This window comes from Aotus nancymaae, unplaced genomic scaffold (assembly GCF_030222135.1).
Source record: "Aotus nancymaae isolate 86718 unplaced genomic scaffold, 86718_ANA_hifiasm-v0.15.2.pri h1tg000003l, whole genome shotgun sequence".
Taxonomy (NCBI): domain Eukaryota; kingdom Metazoa; phylum Chordata; class Mammalia; order Primates; family Aotidae; genus Aotus; species Aotus nancymaae.
The window spans coordinates 10,919,263-10,941,152 of record NW_026988414.1 but is presented as its reverse complement, the minus strand read 5'-3'; the positions used below and the strand labels follow the sequence as shown (position 1 = coordinate 10,941,152).

The 21,890-nt window shown below is 36.0% G+C and overlaps 1 protein-coding gene across 5 annotated transcripts in view; it reads left to right on the top strand.

The window, feature by feature from the left end:
• CNTRL (centriolin) overlaps nt 1-21,890 on the top strand; it is a 98,024-nt gene that overhangs the window by 18,183 nt on the left and 57,951 nt on the right. For 3 of the 5 annotated variants that reach the window (XM_012458225.3, XM_012458227.3, XM_012458224.3), the window contains exons 4-11: nt 1,429-1,559; nt 3,579-3,720; nt 5,704-5,890; nt 9,545-9,738; nt 14,465-14,584; nt 15,799-16,021; nt 17,381-17,490; nt 20,279-20,473. In XM_012458225.3, the coding sequence (XP_012313648.2) occupies nt 1,429-1,559; nt 3,579-3,720; nt 5,704-5,890; nt 9,545-9,738; nt 14,465-14,584; nt 15,799-16,021; nt 17,381-17,490; nt 20,279-20,473 (1,302 nt within the window). Of the gene's footprint in view, nt 1-1,428; nt 1,560-3,578; nt 3,721-5,703; nt 5,891-9,544; nt 9,739-12,241; nt 12,299-14,464; nt 14,585-15,798; nt 16,022-17,380; nt 17,491-20,278; nt 20,474-21,890 lie in introns of all 5 variants that reach the window. The other 2 variants (XM_064378428.1, XM_012458226.3) reach the window with 2 other exon arrangements.

Sequence of the window (21,890 nt, the reverse complement as noted above, 5' to 3'; positions counted from 1 at the left end):
TAGAACAGCTCCTGGCCCATAATCCACGTTCAATAAATGTTTGTGGAATGGATGAATGAATGATAATCTTGGAGAGAACCATTTGATGTGGTAGAAGATATATTGCCTTACCAATACAGGTTGAGCATCCCAAATACAAAAATCTCCAGTGCTCCAAAATCCAAACTTTTTGAGCATTGACCTGATGCTCAAAGAAAATGCTCATTTGAGCATTTTGGGTTTTGGCATTTTTGATTTGTGTTGCTTAACCAGTAAGTATAATGCAAATATTTCAAAACGTCTGAAATCTGAAGCACTTTAGTCCCAAGCATTTTGGTTAAGGTATAGTCAACCTGTAGAATAGAAATGAGTGGAAGACAGAATGAACAAATGTAGACAATTCTGGTGAGAACATTGGTGGTAGATAAAGGAGGTAAGATGATAGCTTCAAGTAAAACAAGTTTAGTCCTAAGTGATTTATATAGAAGAAATCTGAACATATTGAATGTAAGCTCCAGGCAGCAGGGAAAAATTGTCTAGTTCAGGCCATATTCCCATTACCTGGTGCAATGCCTCATATGTAGTAAGTGTGTAATGAATATGTGTTGGAAAATGACTGCTTTTAAACTTGAGGGGAAGATCCAGGAGGGAAAAAGAGGTCGAATTTGCAAGAGCATTGGGGGAGGAAGTGAGTGAGATCCTGCAAGAATGTAAGTACCTAGTTTAACTTGAAAAAGAAGAAATCTATCTCTCTTAGTCCATTTTCTGCTTCTATAACAGACTACCACAGACTTGGTAATTTATAAAGCATAATGATTTCTTTGGCTCATAGTTCTGGAGGCTGGGAAGTTCAAGACTGAGGTGCTGCATCTTGTCAGGGCCTTCTTGCTGCATCATAACATTGTGGAAGGCATCACATGGTGAGGCAGAGCAAGAGAGCATGTGAGACACAGAAAAAGGAGGCTGAACTCCTGTGATAATTAATCCACTCCTAAGATAATGGCATTCATTCATTCCTGAGAGCAGAACTCTCACCTCTCAGAGCTGTCACAATGGCAATTAAATTCAACATGAGCTTAGGAGGGGACACTAAAACCATAGCACTATCTTTTGGAAGAAAGGAGGAGAAGGACAGGGAGAGGTATAGCAAAATTGAGGTAGAGGGAACGATAGTGAGGGAATTCTTGTTGGACAGTCTTGGACAGTCTTGAACTTCTTAGTATGTAGGCAGTGTTGTTGCCTACTGAAGGGCAAGGAGAGTTTGATAGCTTGAGTAGAGTTATTACTCTTAGTCAAGGAGAGCTGCATCCAGGGATTGTCCAGGAGAGCAGTAAGGGTTTATTATTTTCTGATGACTGATCAAACAGCCCCTGATGCACATATGTAAATATTATACTTTATGTCAAGTCATCTGTTGTGTAAAGTATTTGTTGATTTGTTTCCAATTAGTATATCGAGAATTTGGAAAAATGTATTAAACTTGAAGTACTGAATCTCAGCTATAATCTAATAGGGAAGATTGAAAAGTTGGACAAGCTGTTAAAATTACGTGAACTCAACTTATCATATAACAAAATCAGGTGAGTGACATAACAAAATCTTTAGATAGCATTGCAGGTAGCTTTGTTAGAGAGGTATATATTTTTTTTTTTTTTTTTTTTTTTTTTTGAGACAGAGTTTCGCTCTTGTCACCCAGGCTGGAGTGCAATGGCACGATCTCGGCTCACTGCAACCTCCGCCCCCTGGGTTCAGGCAATTCTCCTGCCTCAGCCTCCTGAGTAGCTGGGATTACAGGCACCTGCCACCGTGCCCAGCTAATTTTTTGTATTTTTAGTAGAGACGAGGTTTCACCATGTTGACCAGGATGGCCTCGATCTCTTGACCTCGTGATCCACCCGCCTCGGCCTCCCAAAGTGCTGGGATTACAGGCGTGAGCCACCGTAGAGAGGTATATTAATGCCATCCACATTACTGAAAGAATCCATTGACACAGAAACAGAAGATATTTTCATCTTTATTCATTGATCAAATGAATGTCTATCCCTTCACATATGGTAGGTAACTGCCTTTATGTTTTAGTGTTACTGAAGTACAGCATAACATCTAGCATTATCAAAGAGATGTATTTTTTGAGCACCAAATTATATCTTTTTTTTTTTTTTGAGACGGAGTTTCGCTGTTGTTACCCAGGCTGGAGTGCAATGGCGTGATCTCGGCTCACCGCAACCTCCGCCTCCTGGGTTCAGGCAATTCTCCTGCCTCAGCCTCCTGAGTAGCTGGGATTACAGGCGCGCGCCACCGTGCCCAGCTAATTTTTTGTATTTTTAGTAGAGACAGGGTTTCACCATGTTGACCAGGATGGTCTCAATCTCTTGACCTCGTGATCCACCCACCTCGGCCTCCCAAAGTGCTGGGATTACAGGCGTGAGCCACCGCGCTCGGCCACCAAATTATATCTTAATTTCATTTCTTACAGGAAGTTTTTCCAGATATTGTTTATGATTTACTGTCTTATTACATTAAGAATGCTGACATGAAGCAGAATGTTTTAACCCTGCCATTTTGACCCTCAAGATGTTTTAACCTGTTTTGATTCTGATGTTCTTTGCTCATTGCTACAAGAAGTATGCTCTCAATCTTGTTTCCAATTTATAATAAATATTGCTGTGAGAAATAAACATACTAAAACTGACAGTGGCTCAAACTGCATATAGAAAACTTGTTATAGACAAAATGATACAAGAATCAAATCTTGAAATTCTTAATATCTGCTTGCTTTCCCCCCAAGTTAGACTTGGTAAATATGATGGCCAAGAAAATGACTAGCAATGGCAAAAGTTCTAATATGACAAAACTGAAATGAAAAAAAATGATTAATGGACTATAAACCCTTAATATAAAATTTGTATAAAAAGTTGATTCTGATGAAAATAATTTCAGTAAAATAAAAGTGAAAGTAGAGAAGCTTAGAAATATTTACCCAGTATAGATAGAAGCTTTGAAGTATTTGTGCAGTATAGAAAATTGATCAAAGAATTAAATTGACAAATAAATTAGAAGTGACTTGGGAAAAGCTTCATCAGTCAGAATTCATCAATATGTGTGATAAATGCTTTATTTAAAAGTTCTGATTAAATTACTTATATTCATAAATACAGTATCATCTATGGGCTCCCATATCCTGCTAGCACAGCTAATCTTTTTATGATGATTTAAGACAATAATTAAAGACATCTTTTGGGCAGGAATGTAGCAGATAGCACAGGGTACTACTGTGTTTTCCAGCTCTCTGCTGGCTGTTTGCTAGTACTGTTCACAGGAGTCGGTGAGATTGCCATGGACACATTCTTCTTTTGTATGTTACAGAGCTGCAAAGTCTGATGGTAAGATGGATAGGATTCCTGGGCATAGTAATAAAGGTTTCGCAGTTTAGCTGTTCTGGTAAATTTGGCTTTAGCCACTTTTCTTTGTTCTCATTTATGAAAATAGTTAATAAATTTCATTATGAAGTAATCTCACATGGAGCCAAGGCTGTTTATTCTAAAACTACAATGCAGGGACTCTTATCATCGTACTTAATTTTATCCTTTGCTTTTCAGCAAAATTGAAGGCATAGAAAATATGTGTAATCTGCAAAAGCTAAACCTTGCAGGAAATGAAATTGAGCATATTCCAGTATGGTTAGGGAAGAAGTTAAAATCATTGCGAGTCCTCAATTTGAAAGGCAATAAGATATCATCGGTAAGTTATTCAAAATAGCAGGAATTTTTGGACTTGTTGAAAAATAAGAGATTTTTTTAAAATTAAGTTTTTTAAAAATGGGATTTCTTCTTGTAAAGTTTTTGGTCCTTTCACTAAACACCAGATTCAGACATAGCCCAGGATTTTCTAGATTAATTAAATACAAGCAGTCCTCGTTTTGCATGGGTTCCATAATAACTAAGAGTTAACCTCTTAGCATTTTTACGTTTATCATTTCATGTGAGCCTCATAACATTCTTGCTAAGAAGGCAAGGTTTACAGGATTTATTACAGGGTTTATTTTTTTATAATACTATAAGTTAGGTAGTAACAACTAAGGTCTAGGACATGTTGAGTCCCTCATCCAAAGTCAAATTTTGTGCCAGAATCCAGATCACTGAATGCTTAGAAGAAAGTTCTGGGTTGGTTTTTTTTGACAGTTTTAACTTGCAATTTCAAACTTACCAGTTTATTTTGATTATGAAGTTAGGTGTTATAGGAGGTTGATCACTAGCTTTTTATAATAGAGCAACTTTGTTACCATGATTTACATATTTGGATGATGATATATATTTTTCTCTGGAGTATAGCTTATGATTTTCTTATGGTATTTATTCACAGCTAGGTATTTAGTAAGCATTTGCTTACTAAAAATGTTTATTTAAATTTGTATTAAAATTGGGAAAACTGTGCTATAGTTTAAAGAACATCAGTTGTAGAATAGAAAATGAAAGATGTGACTTCAAAGATGGGCCTAGAATTGCCTTCCATGACCTTGGAGAATTCTTTAATCCCTCTAAAACTCGCTGGGGAAAATAATCCCCATACTGCCTCCTTTACAGAGGTATTATGGGGGCTCAGATGAAATGATAGATGTGAAAATGCTTTAAAAAAAATTTAAGGCTGGGTGCGGTGGCTCACGGCTGTAATCCTAGCACTTTGGGAGGCCAAGGTGGGTGGATTACCTGAGGTCAGGACTTCAAGACAGCCTGGCCATCATGGTGAAACCCTATCTTTAAAAAAAAAAAATTAAACAAAAAAACACTAACTCCAAAGATAAATTCTTTAACCCTTCACCAGTGGAGGCCAATAATAATAAGCAACATTCATTTAATGCTGTGTTGTTAACAATACCTGTGCTTTCTAATTTTATCCTGTGATAGCCCAAGAGCCTCAGAGCCCAAGTCCAACCCCATGTTATACAGCATCACCTCGGAGCTCTTGAAGCTTATGGGATGATGGGAAGAGGTAGTCATAGATCTAAAATTTGCCATAGATTCCTGAAGTAGTTGATTCTTAGATCATATCAACTTAGTCAGTGTCAGTTGAGCAACAGGAAAATCAATCAGTCAATAATTATTTCTAATTTTGTATGATGTCCTCACCCAGTTGATATTGGACATTGGCATTATAAAGAATGCTACACATTCACTTGGGAGAGAAGATTTATTTGTACTAGCTATTTGGAGTACTGTTTCTCAGCCTTTTTAGGTTGATAATAAACTATCTGAATAAACTATCAATTATAGCTCAGTTATCTGAAGCTTTACAAAAATATTTTTTATAGCCATTCATTTTTTTGATTTGTTGAATCAGTATAATGAAAAGACAAAGTTTAGAGTTATACAAACTTGAATTCAAATCCTGTTTCATTCACTTACAGGCTTTGAGCTTTGGCCAAGTCACCTAACTTCTTTGATCCTGAGTTTCTTCATCTGTAAAATTAAGGTGATACTTACATGATAGGTTGTTGTGAGGAGTCACAAATGAAATGGTATATGGAAAATGCCTGATACCATCCGAATACACTATAAATACTCATACACTCTTCTTCTGTATCTCTCCTGACAACCACTACTTTTGGGTAATTGGTTTCATGAATAGGTTCCTTGCCATGTTAAATGTTCTTGATTTGTAACTTCCTTAAGGTATGCTATGATTTTTAAATTAAATTGTACCAATACTAATGTTATATCATTTCAGCTCCAAGATATAAGCAAGTTGAAACCGCTTCAAGATTTGATTTCTCTGATCCTAGTTGAAAATCCAGTTGTGACCCTTCCACATTACCTCCAGTTTACCATTTTCCACCTCCGTTCACTGGAAAGTTTGGAAGGTCAGCCAGTAACCACTCAGGATAGACAGGAGGCTTTTGACAGATTCAGTTTAGGTAAGATTAAATTTCAAAAAAATAATAAATTTGGTTGAGGAAGGAATTTATTTTCAGAAGTTATCTAGAAATATGTATTATGAACTTTGTAGTGCTATTAAAATGTACATGGGAAATGGCAGCATAAATCAATTCAACAAATATTTATTGTGTACTGTGCACCAGGCACTTTATTTGGCACTAAGGATACAATGGGGAGCAAGACATATATTGCTGGTGTCCATGCTGCTTCTGTTTTGGCAGAGAAGACAGACAAAAAGCAAATAAACCCAAATAAAGTAACAGAGGTGAACCCTCTTTGTGGTGTACAGGAATGGCTCTCTGAAGGAGTGACAGTTAACGAAAGCAAAGAGAAGAGGGCATTAACCAAGTGAAGAATGACATTCAAGGGGAGGGAGCAGCTTGTTCTTTAAGGTTCAAAAGACCCTGTGAGTTTAAGGAAGTGAAAGAAGATCAGATAGACTGGAGGACAGCTCAATAAAAAGTCTGGAGACATAGGTAGGTGTGAGATGGCACAGGGCCTTGGAATTTTGATTTTATTCCAGGTGCAGTGGAAAGCCATTGACAATTTTTAAGCAGAAATAGGACATCATTTTTGATATATAGTAGGGAATGATTTAGAGCAGGGAAAATTGAGATGAAGGGACCTGTTAGGAGGCTAGTATAGTAATCTAGGCTGGAGTCTATGCCCATGTGAATGCATTCACAAGATCGTAGAAGCTAGGCAGAGTCAGCCCTGGTTAACACTTGGATAGGAGTGATCCAGGCTAGAAACATTAGTGGCCTATACTTAACATGGTGGATGTGGAAATGAAAGATAGATGGATCAGTTTTGAAGGTAGAAGCAGTAGCATTTTCTAATGGATTAGATAATTCCCAGGCTTTTGGCTCGAGTGAGTGGCTAGATGGTGATGTCATTTATAAAAACAGAGAATTCAGAGTTTTGTTTAGGACATGAGTTTGAAATGTCTGTGAGACAACTAAGTGGAGGTGTCAAATAGAGAGTCAGAAATATGAGTCTGGAGTTTAAAGAGATCTGGACCAGCGATACAAATTTTATGCTCAGTCATCAGTATAAAAATGACATTAAATTCCATGGAAATCAACTCACTCAGGCAGTGGCTGGGAGGAGGAAGAAAAGCAGTCCACTAAGGAAGCTGAGAGGGGCCAGCAAGGTAGGAGAAAACCAGCAAATAGTGGGAAATAGCCCAGAGAAGTTTTCAAGACAGGAAGTGATCAACTCTGTTGAATGTTGCTGAGATATCAAGGGAGATAAGCAGAGAAGTGCTTTAGATTGGCCACAGGTGATAATGGTCTTGACAGGAGTAGTTAAGGAATGGAGGGGACAGATGCTAGATTATAATGGATTGAAGAGTGAATAGAAGGGAGACATTTGGCTGGAGATTTGAAATTTCCTCCCACAATCTGTCTCTTCTAGTACTTAATAAATAATTTTTTAAAAAAGATTTAAAGTTAAAAAATTCACCAGTGGCTTCCAGACCAGGAAATGGGCAGAAACAACAAACGCAGTAAACTTCAAAGCCAGAAAACAAAGAAACAAATGAACAGAATATTCAAAAGTGGAGTGGAGGCAGGGCGCAGTGATTCACACCTATAATCCCAGCACTTTGGGAGGTCCAGGCAGGCAGATCACTTGAGGTCAGGAGTTTGAGACCAGCCTGGCTAACATGGCAAAACCCCACCTCTACTAAAAATACAAAAATTAGCTGGATGTGGTGGCGGGTTCCTGTAATCCCAGCTACTTGGGAGGCTGAGGCAGGAGAATCACTTGAGCCCTGGAGGCAGAGGCTGCAGTGAGCTGAGACTGAGCCACTGCACTTCAGCATGAGTGACAGCAAGACTCCATCTCAAAAAAAAACAAACAAAACTAAAAGTGGAATGGAGAAACAAGACATGGCTCAATTATTTTGGTTCTTGAGAAGACAAGAGAATGAGATTAGATCATCACTTGATAGGAGCGACACTTTCTCCATCAGAAAGGAGAAAAGAGGCTGAGTATGGTGGCTCATTCTTGTAATTCTACCACTTTGGGAGGCCGAGGCAGGTGGATCACCTGAGGTCAGCAGTTTGAGACAAGCCTGGCCAACATGGTGAAACCCCATCTCTATTAAAAATACAAAAATTAGCCAGACATGGTGGCGCGAGCCCGTAATCCCAGCTACTTGGGAGGCTGAGGCAGGAGAATCACTTGAACCCGGGAGGCAGAGGTTGCAGTGACCAAGATCGCATTACTGCACTCCAGCCTGGGCGACAAGAGTGAAACTCTGTCAAAAAAAAAAAAAAAAGAAAAAAAAAAGAAAGAAAGCAACTAAGGTATGTGCAGGTGTGGGTAGTTTTTTTTTGCTGTGGTGGTGGTAAAACAGGGAGTTCTTATTGATGGGGTCATTTTCCTAATTAAATGTGAGATCATCAGGTGGGAGAGAAAATAGAAGAAGGTGTATGGGAAGTTTGTGAAGAAAGGAAGGTATGAAATAGCCATTTTAGAGTGTTGGAAAATGAGCCTATATTCATTTGAAATTGGTGTTAGTCTGTTTTGACCTACAAAAATGGCAATTTCATATGGTTTGATCCAGTACTTGAGAAACATGGCAAATTTTTATTAGTTTGGAATCTCCCCAATTCAACATTTGTTATTCTGAAGTTTATGTTTTGGAATCATTAAAAATATTAATAATGCAAAGGAAAGTCATCACCTAGATATACTTTTGGGGGAAATGGTTAGACTAGTCGTGGTTCCTTTATGACTTCAGATATTAATTAGGAGCCTTTAATGTGCTAGTCTCTTAGGATCTAATGGTGAGCCAGATAGATGCAGTTTCTGCTTTTGTGACACTTTAGTGGGGGAAGGCAGACAGTTAAGCTATTTGATCACATTTTACAACTCCCTGTGTGACAAGGGCCAAGCAGAATTTCAGGGTGGCATGGGAGCATCCCTCAGAAGCATCTAACCTGGTGACAGGTTAGGGCCTGGGCAAGCTTCTCAAAATGTTTTTTTAAAACTTAAGACCTGGATGATGCAATATAGCCCAGTAGGAGGTAGAGGAAGACAGTTCTAGGGAAAGAGTGTGAATAAAAGCCTATAGGTGAGAAGAGGCATCACAAATCTGAAGAAATGGGATCATGTTAAGAAAGCTGCAGTAGAATATGCTTGAAGAAGCGGCAGAAGAGGGAGGTTGAGTCCAAATTGTGAAGAGCTTTATCTGCTTTTCGCAAACCTTTTGGATCTTAGAGTAACAGGAAGCCATTGAAGGATTTTAAGATAATACTGTATTTTGCAAACATGTTTGCAGCATCCTTTTAAATGTAATAACGAATGTCAGAAAAATATTGCATGTTTTTCAAAGGTCACCTAGGAAAAAACTCATTTATCAGCACAGTAATTGGATTAAATACTTGGAAGTAAAGTATTATCTTTTAAAAATGTCATCAAAATGATGCCTTGTTGCCTCCTAATATAAATCAATTTCAAGATCAGGATAGTCTTTTTTACAAAACCATGGTGGCTAATTTTAAAAGTAAAATTGTATTTATAATATTTTTAGACTTTTTTTGGCTATTGTTTTGAGACATATTCTTACCTTTTTAAAAATAGGAAATATAATGATAAATAAACTATTAAATTTTCATTGGCAGAAGAGGTAGAAAGACTGGAAAGAGACCTAGAAAAAAAGATGATAGAAACTGAAGAGCTTAAGAACAAACAAACAAGGTTCCTTGAGGAAATCAAAAATCAAGATAAATTGAATAAATCATTGAAAGAGGAGGTGATGTTACAGAAACAGAGCTGTGAGGAACTCAAGAGTGACTTAAACACAAAAAATGAATTGGTAAGTTCATATTTTACATTGCTTTGGCTGTATTCTCTTAAGACAGATAATTCTTTGCCTTTGGGTCTAAAAATACAACTTCCTGACCATATAATGGGGAAGATGTGGTTTAACGGAAATATGTGCAAAAGGCTTATGAATTGTAGTTGACTGTGTACTGGATGATACGGCTTCCCAAAACACTAATGCTATCTTGGGCTGCATTATGTACTCCTAGACATTTTTATTTTGTAAAAACAACATTGTAGGTGAGGCTGTTCATTGGGAAAAACATTTAGAAGGCAATTTGGCAAAATTATCCAAATTTTCATGAATTATAGGTCTTTTTGGACATGGAATCCGTCTTTTGTTACTAAGATTAAAAAAACTCTTAATTTCTATATGTTGATTCCCTGGTGCATGTTAGTCAGCCCATTGAAAACCTTGGCAAAATGTCAGACCTTAAGACTTTCCACTATTCTAAAACTATGAATTGTAGTTGCCTAGTTTTCTTTTGCTTATTTATAATGTTACTGATATGTTTGTGCTGTGAAAAAATGTTTTGTAAACTGTCAGAAGTTTTTGCTTTTTTTTCTGTACCTATTTTTGTTAGAAGTCAGACTGTGCTCTTCTCTGTGTCATTATGCTATTTTTATCAATAACCATTTAGAAACACATTTATGCCAGGCACCATCACTCACGCCTTCAATCCCAACATTTTGGGAGTCTGAGGTGGGATGATCACTTGAGGTTGGGAATTCAACATGAGCCTGGGCAACATAATAGACCCTGTCTCTACAAAAATAAGATAAAAACACATTTATATACAAAATTAATGTATGTTCATTATAACAAATTTAGACAACTGTATTTAGCAAAAATGAAAGTGCACTCTTCCCTACCCCATTCCCCAGATGTTAATTTTTGTTTTCTATGCTTCTTATACAGTATACATGTAATTACATAATGTATATGCAATTAAGCACATTATACCTTTGAATATTTTTGTAATTAAAAAAAGGAATATCACTATATGTAATCATTCCTCTGTATCTGTGGGAGACTGGTTCCAGGACACCCCCAAGGATACCAAAATCCACAGATGTGCAAGTCCTTTATGTAAAATGGTGTAGTATTTGCAAGTAACCTATGTACATCCTCTACTATACTTTAAAATCATTGCTAGATTACTTATAATACCTAAATCATATTATGTTGTTTAGGGAATAATAATTAAGAAAAAATATCTGTACATGTTCAATACAGATGCAGCCATCCTTTCAAAAAAAGAATTTTTAATCTGTGATTGATTGAATCCACAGATGCAGAACTCACAGATATGGAGGATTGACTGTATATTATTGTTAACCATCTTATCTTTCACAGAACAACATACATGGACAGCTCTCCAAGTTAAAAAAGAAATGTATATATAAAGTTTTCTCATTCTTTTTAAAGTCTGTATTGTGTTCCATTAAATGTATTTGTCATAGTTTAGTTAACCTATTCCTACTGATGGATATTTAGGTTACTTTCACTTTTTTTGCTATTAGAGACAGTACTACAGAGAAAATCTTTTGTGTGTGTGTGTCTATATGCATACAAAGATTTGTATGCATTCATACTAGTATTTCTTTACCATAAACCACTAGAAGTGGAATTACTGTGTAATTTGCATTTAAAATTTTGATAAATGTTAATGCACACTTCAAAAAGCTTCTAAGCAATTTACATTTCCACAGCAGGGAAGAAAATACCCAATTTCCAACTGGCTATTGTTATTTTGAATTTGTACATATGGTAGAAAAAATGGAATCTTGTTTTAATTTTGAATTTTTATAGTTGTTGGAGGGTTGAATATTGCATATATATTTATTGGCTATTTTGTATTTCTTCTTTAAATTGCCAGTTAATATTGGTTTTGCCTATTCTGTTAGTCCCAAGGACTGTTAGATGCCTAAAATAATTCCGGGTCTTATTCTAAGAGCTGACATTTGAAAAACATTTTTATTATTTTTTGCAGAATATCTAGTGAGAATATCGTCTGCTATGATGTGACGTTTTCTGGTTTAAAAAAGTAATTGCTTATGCATTAGACCAGTTAATGTATAAAAGAAAAGTATCACTGAAGTAAGTCTTTTGGTGGCCGTTTAAACCATAGTAGTCCTGTCCTGCCACCAACAAATATTAACCAAATTTACTCTTTGTCCTTTTGCAAATTATTTAATTCCTGTGCTTCAGTTTAGTTATATTTAAAATGAGGATTATTTACTTGTCCTGCTAGCCTCACATAATTGTGAGGCTTTAATGAGGTAATGAGTGTGAAAATAATTTGAAATGAATCAAGCTAAGTAACAGAAGATAGTAAATCTATACCTCAGAATGACAATAAAATATGTCCATGTAAGAATACTGCCAGTACTAAAAGCCATATCTTCCTATGGTAAGTTGTCAGTAAAGAGCAACTTGTATTATTACAATTTAACTCTCCAAGTGAACAGTGGCTGTTTGCTTCTTCTTTTAGCCCTTGTCTTGGTTTCTTGCAGGCCCTTTTCTGCTGATTCTTTATTCTTCCTTGAAGGTAGTTCTTCCAGGCCTGAACTGCACATTATGTTTTTCAGGGTTTGCATGCTAACTTGTATTAATATGCTTGCTTACATTTTAAGTTTTGAAACTGGCTTGCCTTCTTGGGAAATGTGTGTTGTGTGTATGTATTTGTTTTTTAATGGATGTTTATAGGAGAGCAAATTTGAATGTGGGGGAAAGAATAATTTTTCTGATTGGTAAATATGTTACCTGCAGTCAACTCTTGATTATCCACAGCTAATACTGCAACTAGCCTACTTTCTAGTTCATTTGACTTCTATTTTGCTTTTATTTATGCATTTCTTCAACAGACATTTATTGAGTGCTTACTGTATGCTAAGCCTAGGGCTTATAAAAGACACAAAAAGGCCAGGCACAGTGGCTCACGTCTGTAATCCCAGCACTTTGGGAGGCCAAGGTGGGCAGATCACTGGAGGTCAGAGTTCAAGACCAGCCTGGCCAACATGGTAAAACCTCGTCTCTACTAAAAATACAAAAAATTAGCTGGATATGGTGGCATGCGCCTGTAATCCCAGCTATGCGGAAGGCTGAGGCAGGAGAATTACTTGAACTGGCAGGCAGAGTTTGCAGTGAGCCAAGATTGTGCCATTGCACTCCAGCTCAAGCCTGGGCAACAAGAGCGAAACCCTATCTCAAAAAAAAAAAAAAAAGACACAAAAGTAAAGTACTTTGAAATGCACAGTCTGTTTCTTAATATTTGCCTGCAGACCAGTTCATGTATTCTCTCTGATTCTAGTCACATTTGCCATTTGTTTGCCACTATTGCCAATGACTTTTGAGGAGAGAACCCAAGATTAGTTGACAGTGTTGACTGTGAGTTGCTTTCTTGAGACTCGTAGACTTACGAGCATTCAGTGAAAGTATCTATGTGGGTAATGTGTTGGACACCCTGCAGCAGGACATCAAAGGCAGCATGAACAATAGACAATGTCGGATTCGAAATCAGGAGACTTGGAATTGAATTCTGCCTCTTCCACTACCAGCTGTGCAATTGGGCAAGTTATTTAACTTCTCTGTGCAGCTTTTATCATCTTATTGGGTAGTTGTGAAGATTCAGTACAATAGCATATGTCAAATGCTTAGCACAATGTCTGGCACACATTGAGTATTTGGCTCAGTGTTTCCTGTTATCTAGGCTACGACTTCCATTTTGATGGATAATCAGGAGGTGACTGTCAGCTAAATCATGCACGACTTTGATTTCCTGGGCCTTGTAAAACGTTTGTGTTTGTTATGTTTTATTCTCTTCTGCTTGCATTTTTATGTTAGTGAAATTTTTCTGCATGTTTTTTCTTTGATATCTACTATCAGACACTGGCCAAAAAAAGACAAAAATCACTTAGTGGATCTTTGAAATAAACTCAAACTTTGATTTAGTGGAAAAAGGCTAGTACTAGTAGTTAGCTAATAAAATATTTAGCTTCTGATGCTAATTTAATATGTAACTTTTGACAAGTCAGTTCACCAATCTGAGACTTAATTTCTTTATTTATAAATTCAGAGAATTAGATTGAATCATTTATCTTCTCCAAGCTCCAAAAATTTCTAAGAATAAAAAGTTATAGTAGAATTGCTTTATTAAAATTGAATATTACATATTTGTATCTGATTGAGCTTATTCACATCCTAATGTCCTCAACACTTAAAACTGAGATGCTATTAGCCACAAATACTATAGCAACAACAGTATGACAGTTAAAACCAAGCTCTTATTTTCATCCTTCTCATTCCTCTTTATTTCTCTGCAGTTAATGCCAATTACCATTTTCCCTCATAATTTGAAGCTATTGTTAAAGTCGAAAAGTCAGTTAAAGAAATTAGTGCTAATTTTTGGGAAGTCAGCAAATATTTATTAGGCCAGTTATGCAAAAATAATTGATACAAAAATATTTTTCTGTTTAGCTAAAACAAATTTAAGTGATTTTAAAAATCATTATTCATTATATCCTGAAATAGCATACAAACTTCAAAGGTCTTTTACATGATCTCTTATGAAACGATAATTTTGTATTTCATTTTTTATAATTTAGAAGATAAAATGTTTTGAGTGTTGTGCAGCTTTGAGAACTTGCTGTATCATCACACCTTTATACTAACTTACTGATCCTATATGTTGTCTCATATCAAATTGGGCCAATAGCTAAAACAGAAGACCATAGAACTAACACGAGCATGTCAGAAGCAATATGAGCTGGAACAGGAATTGGCCTTTTATAAAATTGATGCTAAATTTGAGCCACTAAATTATTATTCATCAGAGGTGAGTTATTTTAAGTTTTTAGTAATCCACAGGTAAAGCCCACATGGGGTAGAGTGGGGGAGGGCAGGTGGTGAGGACATGTAAGGGATTTCATCAGTAATCACTCCACTTTCTTGTTAAAAGAGGAGTAAAGTGTGTTTTGGTTGAATCTATGAATTATTTGGCTCAGAGAGTTAGAACAGTATCTTAAAGAGGTAAAAAACTTAAAAAGAATCTGTCCATAGCCATATCCATTACCAAAAGTAGTTGTCTAACTCTCAGCTGTCTTTCCCAAGTGTATGGGTTGATCAGCTCCCTTAAATTCAGACTTCTGGGAAAAGTGCTACAGTACCAGGGAATAGTCATCTGCTTACATGGTTTGTTCAGTAATCACCGGGTTCAGTATTAGTCAATCATGACTGGTACAAATGCCATAAATGTCACTGCAAGTGGGGGAAATGCCAAACTTCTAAGATCCAGTGATTCCAACCCATATCATGTATTTCATTTTTAAAAATTTAATGATTGACATTAATTATACTGATGGTTACATACTATGTATCTGAAAAAAGACAATTAGACTGAGATTTTATTTCTATCTGCCAAGAAACCAAAATAAAACACCCAGATTTCTAATTTGAGAGATCAAGCAGTGCTAAAAATCACCTAACTATAGGCAGTTGTTAATCAGTCCAAACTTTCACTCTTCAGTGGTAGGAGGTAGAATTTTTTTTGAGACCATTTTTAGTCTGATTTCCTTTTTGGTATATTAAGAAGATGAGGCCGGGCGCGGTGGCTCACGCCAGTAATCCCAGCACTTTGGGAGGCCGAGGCGGGTGGATCACGAGGTCAAGAGATCGAGACCATCCTGGTCAACATGGTGAAACCCCGTCTCTACTAAAAATACAAAAAATTAGCTGGGCATGGTGGCGCGTGCCTGTAATCCTAGCTACTCGGGAGGCTGAGGCAGGAGAATTGCCTGAACCCAGGAGGTAGAGGTTGCGGTGAGCTGAGATTGCACCATTGCACTCCAGCCTGGGTAACAAAAGCAAAACTCCATCTCAAAAAAAAAAAAAAGAAGATGAAAGAATACCATGTATTTTTTAGTTTCTAGGCATGTAGGATTTACATTAACTTGAGAAATTCTGTGGTATGTTTGCCACTAGTAAAATGAATAATGTCATTTGACTGCTTAGAGGTCACTTATTAAACCGTAAATCTTATTTTGCTTTTAGTATGCTGAAATTGATAAAGCCCCAGATGAAAGCCCTTACATTGGCAAATCCAGATACAAGAGAAATATGTTTGCCACAGAGAGTTACATTATTGATAATGCTCAGATAGTACAGATCAAGAAGATGGAGCCAGATGAACAACTTAGAAATGATCACGTGAACTCGATAGGCCATGCACCACTGGACCTGCAACTGGAAGACAAAGGAAAAAAAATAAATGCAGGTTAAAATTATTTTAAATTCTTTAAAAATATAAAAACATTGAATATGTAAGCCAATTTTGTTTTATAACTCTTTTTATTAAACATGCTGATGATGCTGTTGTTTCCATGAAAAGTCTAAAACAAAAGTAGTGATTATCAAACAGATTTATCGAACATTTATTTTGTAATGATTCCTGTTATGATTAAGAATGGAGTTTTTGGCAGTAATTAGATGGCAACATGTCCAGGGGATTCAAGAATGAGTAAATCCCCTCCTTCCAATAAGCATTGGAACTATACATTCAAAGTTAGTAATAACTGAAGCAAGTAAAGAACCACTTGATTGATTACTATGCATGTAGCAAAAACCTAAAGCAACGCTTTGTATAAGCTGGACAGAGCATGCTTGTCAGACTTGGGCCTAAGGCTAGCCTCTGACTTTTCCTGACATGCCCCGTGCTCCATAATCTGATTCAAGGGATCTTAATACCTTCTGGCAAGTCACATAAAGGAAGAAATCAAGCCAAGCCGGGGGTGCACTTTAGAGATCCTGCCAATGACAGAGTTTGAATCTACTTACCCACAAAGCTGCGTGATATGGAAGAAAGAGAACTCTGACCTGGGTTTGTGGATCCCCCTAGCGTTATGGCCCACTGTGGTGCTCTTATCGATCAGACCAGCAGCTTATCTTCCCTTGACTGGTAGCTAAATAGAAGACCTGGAAGGCAAATGGAGGTTGACTCGGTGAAGGAAGAAAAGAAACTGAATTATTCATGTCTATGTATACTATATGCAAGGCTCTTGGGGAAGGTAAAAATAAATCAGATGTATGTGCAGACTAGCTTTAAAGGAAATGGCTTATAGTTTTGTAGAAGACAGGGAGAGAGAAATCTTAAATTTTAGGTGGAAAATAATTGATTTGAGATCATCTCCAACTGGGAGAGAGAGCTCGGTAGTGAATTTCTTGATATTGAATCCCATCATAAAGCATTTGCCTCTAACACAAGGTTTTGTGGGTTTTTTAAAGTATCCTGAACCTAATTAGAACTTAGTGACATGTAAAGTACATATTTCCCAATAAAGTTCTTGTTCTCTCAAAAGGGTTTACTAGTGTTGGGAATATCCAGTAAAGCCCCTTTCATGTCAAGAATTTTACAAATAAAAGTATCAAGTATAATTCTGTATCATATCATGAAACAGTTTATTCTAGAGATTAATTGGTGGACAAGAAAAGCATCATAAATAGTTACTTAAATTTTTTTTGTGATGTTTAATAGAGGGTGGAGAAGATTATTGCAAGAAGGACTATCTGGTTGAAATTTCAGAATTCAAGATTTTTCTTGTTTCATATTATGTATGCATGGTTTTTAAATTTGCAGCACAAACTCGACTATCAGAACTGCATGATGAAATAGAAAAGGCAGAACAACAAATTTTGAGAGCTACTGAAGAATTTAAACAACTGGAAGAAGCAATACAACTAAAAAAAGTATGTAAAAGCAAAGCAGCAGTGCTAAGGGGAAATGAAAAATTAAATGTGTTTTTTTTCTTCATAACCATATAAAACAATTTAAAAAAGCAGTTAGCTGCTTAATTATGGAATAATAAATTTCAGAGTCAAATATAGTTCTAGTATTTGCCAATTATATTTTTCTTCCATTTATGTTGACATCCGATTAGCATTTTATAACATGTTTAGAAATAAATTACTTAATTTTATGTAAAAAGATGTAGTCTTGAGAAGTTGCTTCCTGATGTATCTCTTCTAATTTAATTAAGCACTCTGCACACCTTTAAGATCCTGGGACTTAGATTAAGAACCAGGAGATATCGCTGCGATAGCATGAATATTGTCATCAAACACAAGAAAAAAAAAAGATATGTGGTATACAAAAAGATTGAAGATATGTGAACATATTCTCAAAAATTACCAAAGTGTATTGTAAAATAGGCAAGTAAGCAGCTCAAATCCATGATGTAATTGCACAGGGGAAAAAAATCAAAAAAAGGAAGTAGCTTGACATTTTAGTTTTTAGGTGTGTAAACAGGTTTTAGTTATTTACAACTTTTAAAAGTATTTAAAAATTATGATGGTAACTACATTCATACCACAGTAGGTAGAACAAGAATGTGGAGTCCAAATTGTAGATTATTTTAAAAGGTACACTGTATTGTTACTTTCAGATTTTATAATAACTAAAAATTGATTCAAATTTGTTGGAAGCTTATATATGTCAGCCACTGGGCTGGGCGCTGAGTAATGAACAAAATAGACATATGTCCCTCTCATGGCCAGACTTGTGGGGGAAATAAGACAATAAATATACAAAAAGGAAAATATAAAAGTTAAACAGCACCAGTGTTGTAAGGAAAAAAATAGAAAATTAGCAGAGATGTTAAAAGAGATATACTTTAGATTGTGGGAATTCACAAAGGCCTCTCTAAGAAGGTGACAGGCAAAGATACAAAGGATGAGAAGGAGCCAGTAAGGCAGAGCTGGTGGAAAGTATTCCACATAGAAGTGACGGTGTGTACAAAGGCCTTCATATTAGAGATTTCTCTGCAGAATGAGGGAGAGTGTAGAGGAAGATGAAGTTAAAGAGTCATGAGGTTAAAGATCATGCCAGGCTTCATAGGCAATTTTTTTTTTTTTTTTTTTGAGACCGAGCCTTGACTTCCTGGGCTCAAGTAATTCTCCCACCTTTGTCTCCGGAATAGCTGGGACTACAGGTATGTGCCACCACTCTCAGCTAATTTTTTGTATTTTTTTGTAGAGATGGGGGTCTCACCATGTTGCCCAGGCTGGTCTTGAACTCCTAGGCTCAAGTGCTCTACCCTCCTTGGCCTACCAAATTGTTCATAAGCCATTTTAAGGAATTTGAATTTTATTTTGCTTGCAATGGGAAACCTTTGATAGTTGAATGGCTGATCCTATTTGTCACTTTGCCCTACTTTACAAAGGGTGACATGGACTGAGTGAGATAGAAAGAATGGAGATGTGTGCATCTGTACCTGTCAGGAGGTTATTGTTCAGTACAGGCAAGAGATGATACTGGTACTAACCAGGAAGGTGCTGGTGGATGTGGAGAGAAAGCCAGCTGATTCCAGGAAACACTGGACAGTCAAACTGACAGGACTTAAAGATAGGTTGAAAATAAGAGATGAGATGGAGGGAGCTATCAAAATGGTTTTAATAATTTAAAAAGAATGTTTTATAATAGCACTGGCCAAAGCTTTACATAGATTGGTAGATGTAAATAACGTACATAATTTTAAAAGAAATGTATACGTTCAAAATATGCTTGGAAAATCGAGTTATTTAAATGTGTTGATATTAACAGTTAATAATCATTAATAAATAGTTAATAGCCTGAATTTTTATTTATACTATTCACTTACTTGACATGCTAACAAAGGTAAACTTCAGCCGGGTTCTGATTCAGTTAAATAAAAATCTCAATTTAATGAGAGTTTGCTATATTTTGAAATTCTGTAATGTGAGATGATTTTCCAGTGAACATGGAATTCTAAAATTTTTTCCTGATCATAAAGGTATTGCAGTTATAGGGAATTACATAATATCCTTATTTTATTTCCTTTCAGTCTTTTATCTTCATCTTTTTTACACTTCTATACAGACTCTGGAGAAATTTTTACATTTGTTTAAATCTCTATGTTAAAAACTGTTAGAAATAAGAGAGTATTAAGTTATTGCTTCTATGTCAGTACTTAATATATTGGTTGACTGTCTTTATACTAAAGCTAATTGGTAAACTGTAGTGTAATAGTCAGTGAAATTGTCTAGAGTCACATAAAGTCTTGCTTCCACAAACTCCTAGTATGACCTTGGGTAAGATATTCAAATTTTCCATAATTTAGTTTCCTTATCTATAAGATTGGATAATTATACTTTTTACTTTATATGTTTTGAGAATTAAATAAAAAGATACAGAGTTTAGAACAGTGCATGGTCCATGGTAAGTGCTATTATTAGTATTATGTTTATTATTAATAATTTACAAGTTGCCTATACTATTATAGAATGACAACTTGATTTGTGCCTATTGGTTTTCATAAACTTTTATAAAGTAAGATTTTCTACATATAATCATAAAAGTGTAAAATATGCAATGGAGTGCTTAGAAAACTCCCATATTTTACTTTTATTTTTAAAAAACTGATAGAACATAGAATACTTCTTAAAATTATAGATGTTGTCTTAATAAATCAATGTTGTTCTTCTCTGTTAATTATATATTGGGGTTTGGGGAGATTAGATTTCAGAAGCAGGGAAAGACCTTCTGTACAAGCAGTTGAGTGGTAGACTACAACTTGTGAATCAATTACGCCATGAAGCTCTGGATCTAGAACTGCAGATGGAAAAACAAAAGCAGGAAATTGCTGAAAAGCAGAAGGAGATCAAAGACCTGCAAATAGCCATAGGTAGACTGGATTCCAAAGACCCAAAACATGTGAGTAAATTAAGAAGTTTTGACTTGTCTGTCTACATATTACATGTCTCATTATTGTTAGCATCAGAGTCCAGAGTCCTTTCTGAAAGTCTCTTTTAGTTTGATGTACAAATTTAAGTGATATATAAATACAGTCAGGCTACATATCCATGGATTCTGCATCTGTGGGTTTAACCAACTGCAGATCACATATATTAGGGGAAAAAAGGATGGTTGCGTCCATACTAAATATGTACAGATTTTTTCCACTCGTTATTATTCCACTAAACAAGACAGTATAACAGCTATTCACATAGCATTTATACTGTTGTAGGTATTATAAGTAATCTAGAGATGATTTTAACATATAAGAGAATATGCATATGTTAAATACAAATATTACGCCATTTTATATAAGGGACTTGAGCATCAGTGAATCTTGGTGTCTGCAGGGAATCCTGGGACCAAACCCCGATGGATACCAAAGGAAAACTGTACATATGTGTGTATATATAATGTATGTGTGTGTATATGTATGTATATTATATATGTATACACACACACATATATATGGAATGTATGTGTATGTCTAAAACAAAAGAACCTAGGGCTTGAAGAAGGTAGCTTTCTGTAAATGATGGCCGAACGGTATACTTATTTATTATTATTATTTTTTGAGACAGTCTCGCTCTTATTACCCAGGCTGGAGTGCAATGGTGCGATCTCGGCTTACCGCAACCTCCGTCTCCTGGGTTCAAGCGACAGGCGCTCACCACTATGCCTGGCTAATTTTTGTATTTTTAGTAGAGACGGGGTTTTTCCATGTTGATCAGGCTGGTCTCAAACACCCGACCTCAGGTAATCTGCCCACCTCAGCCTCCCAAAGTGCTGGGATTATACTCTTGAGTCACTGTGCCTGGCTGGTATACTTACTTTTTTTAAGTGGTTGAATTTCATTGTACTGCAGAGCAAGAGAGATCTCCTCCTTGCCTTTCTCTCTCCTTGCCTTTTTTTCATCTTTCTTAAGAGCAGAAAGAGCTGAAGGGGGTTCAGAGTCCTTTTTCTACATATTCTATTTAATCTTTTACACAAATATTCCCCTGAAGCTATGTATTTTTTTCATGTTGTCTTGTTTTGTCCTTTAAAAAGGAAACATTTCTCTGGAATGTTTCTCTGGAACCAAGCTAGATGTGGTCAGGTGGCTGGATACGGTCAGACTTCTGTCTCTGTCTCTACTCTAAGAAGTTGTACTACTTGCTTATATTTTAGCTAATACTCCTAAAATACAAGCAAAAAATATCTCCTACACATTTTCCTGGCATACCTTGAATAATGGTTTTGTTTTTGTTTTTAAAAAAAGAACTTTAAGATCTCTGGATTAATGGAAATCATAACATTTAACATAGCAAGAATATTGTGCTATAATTGCTTTATGTAC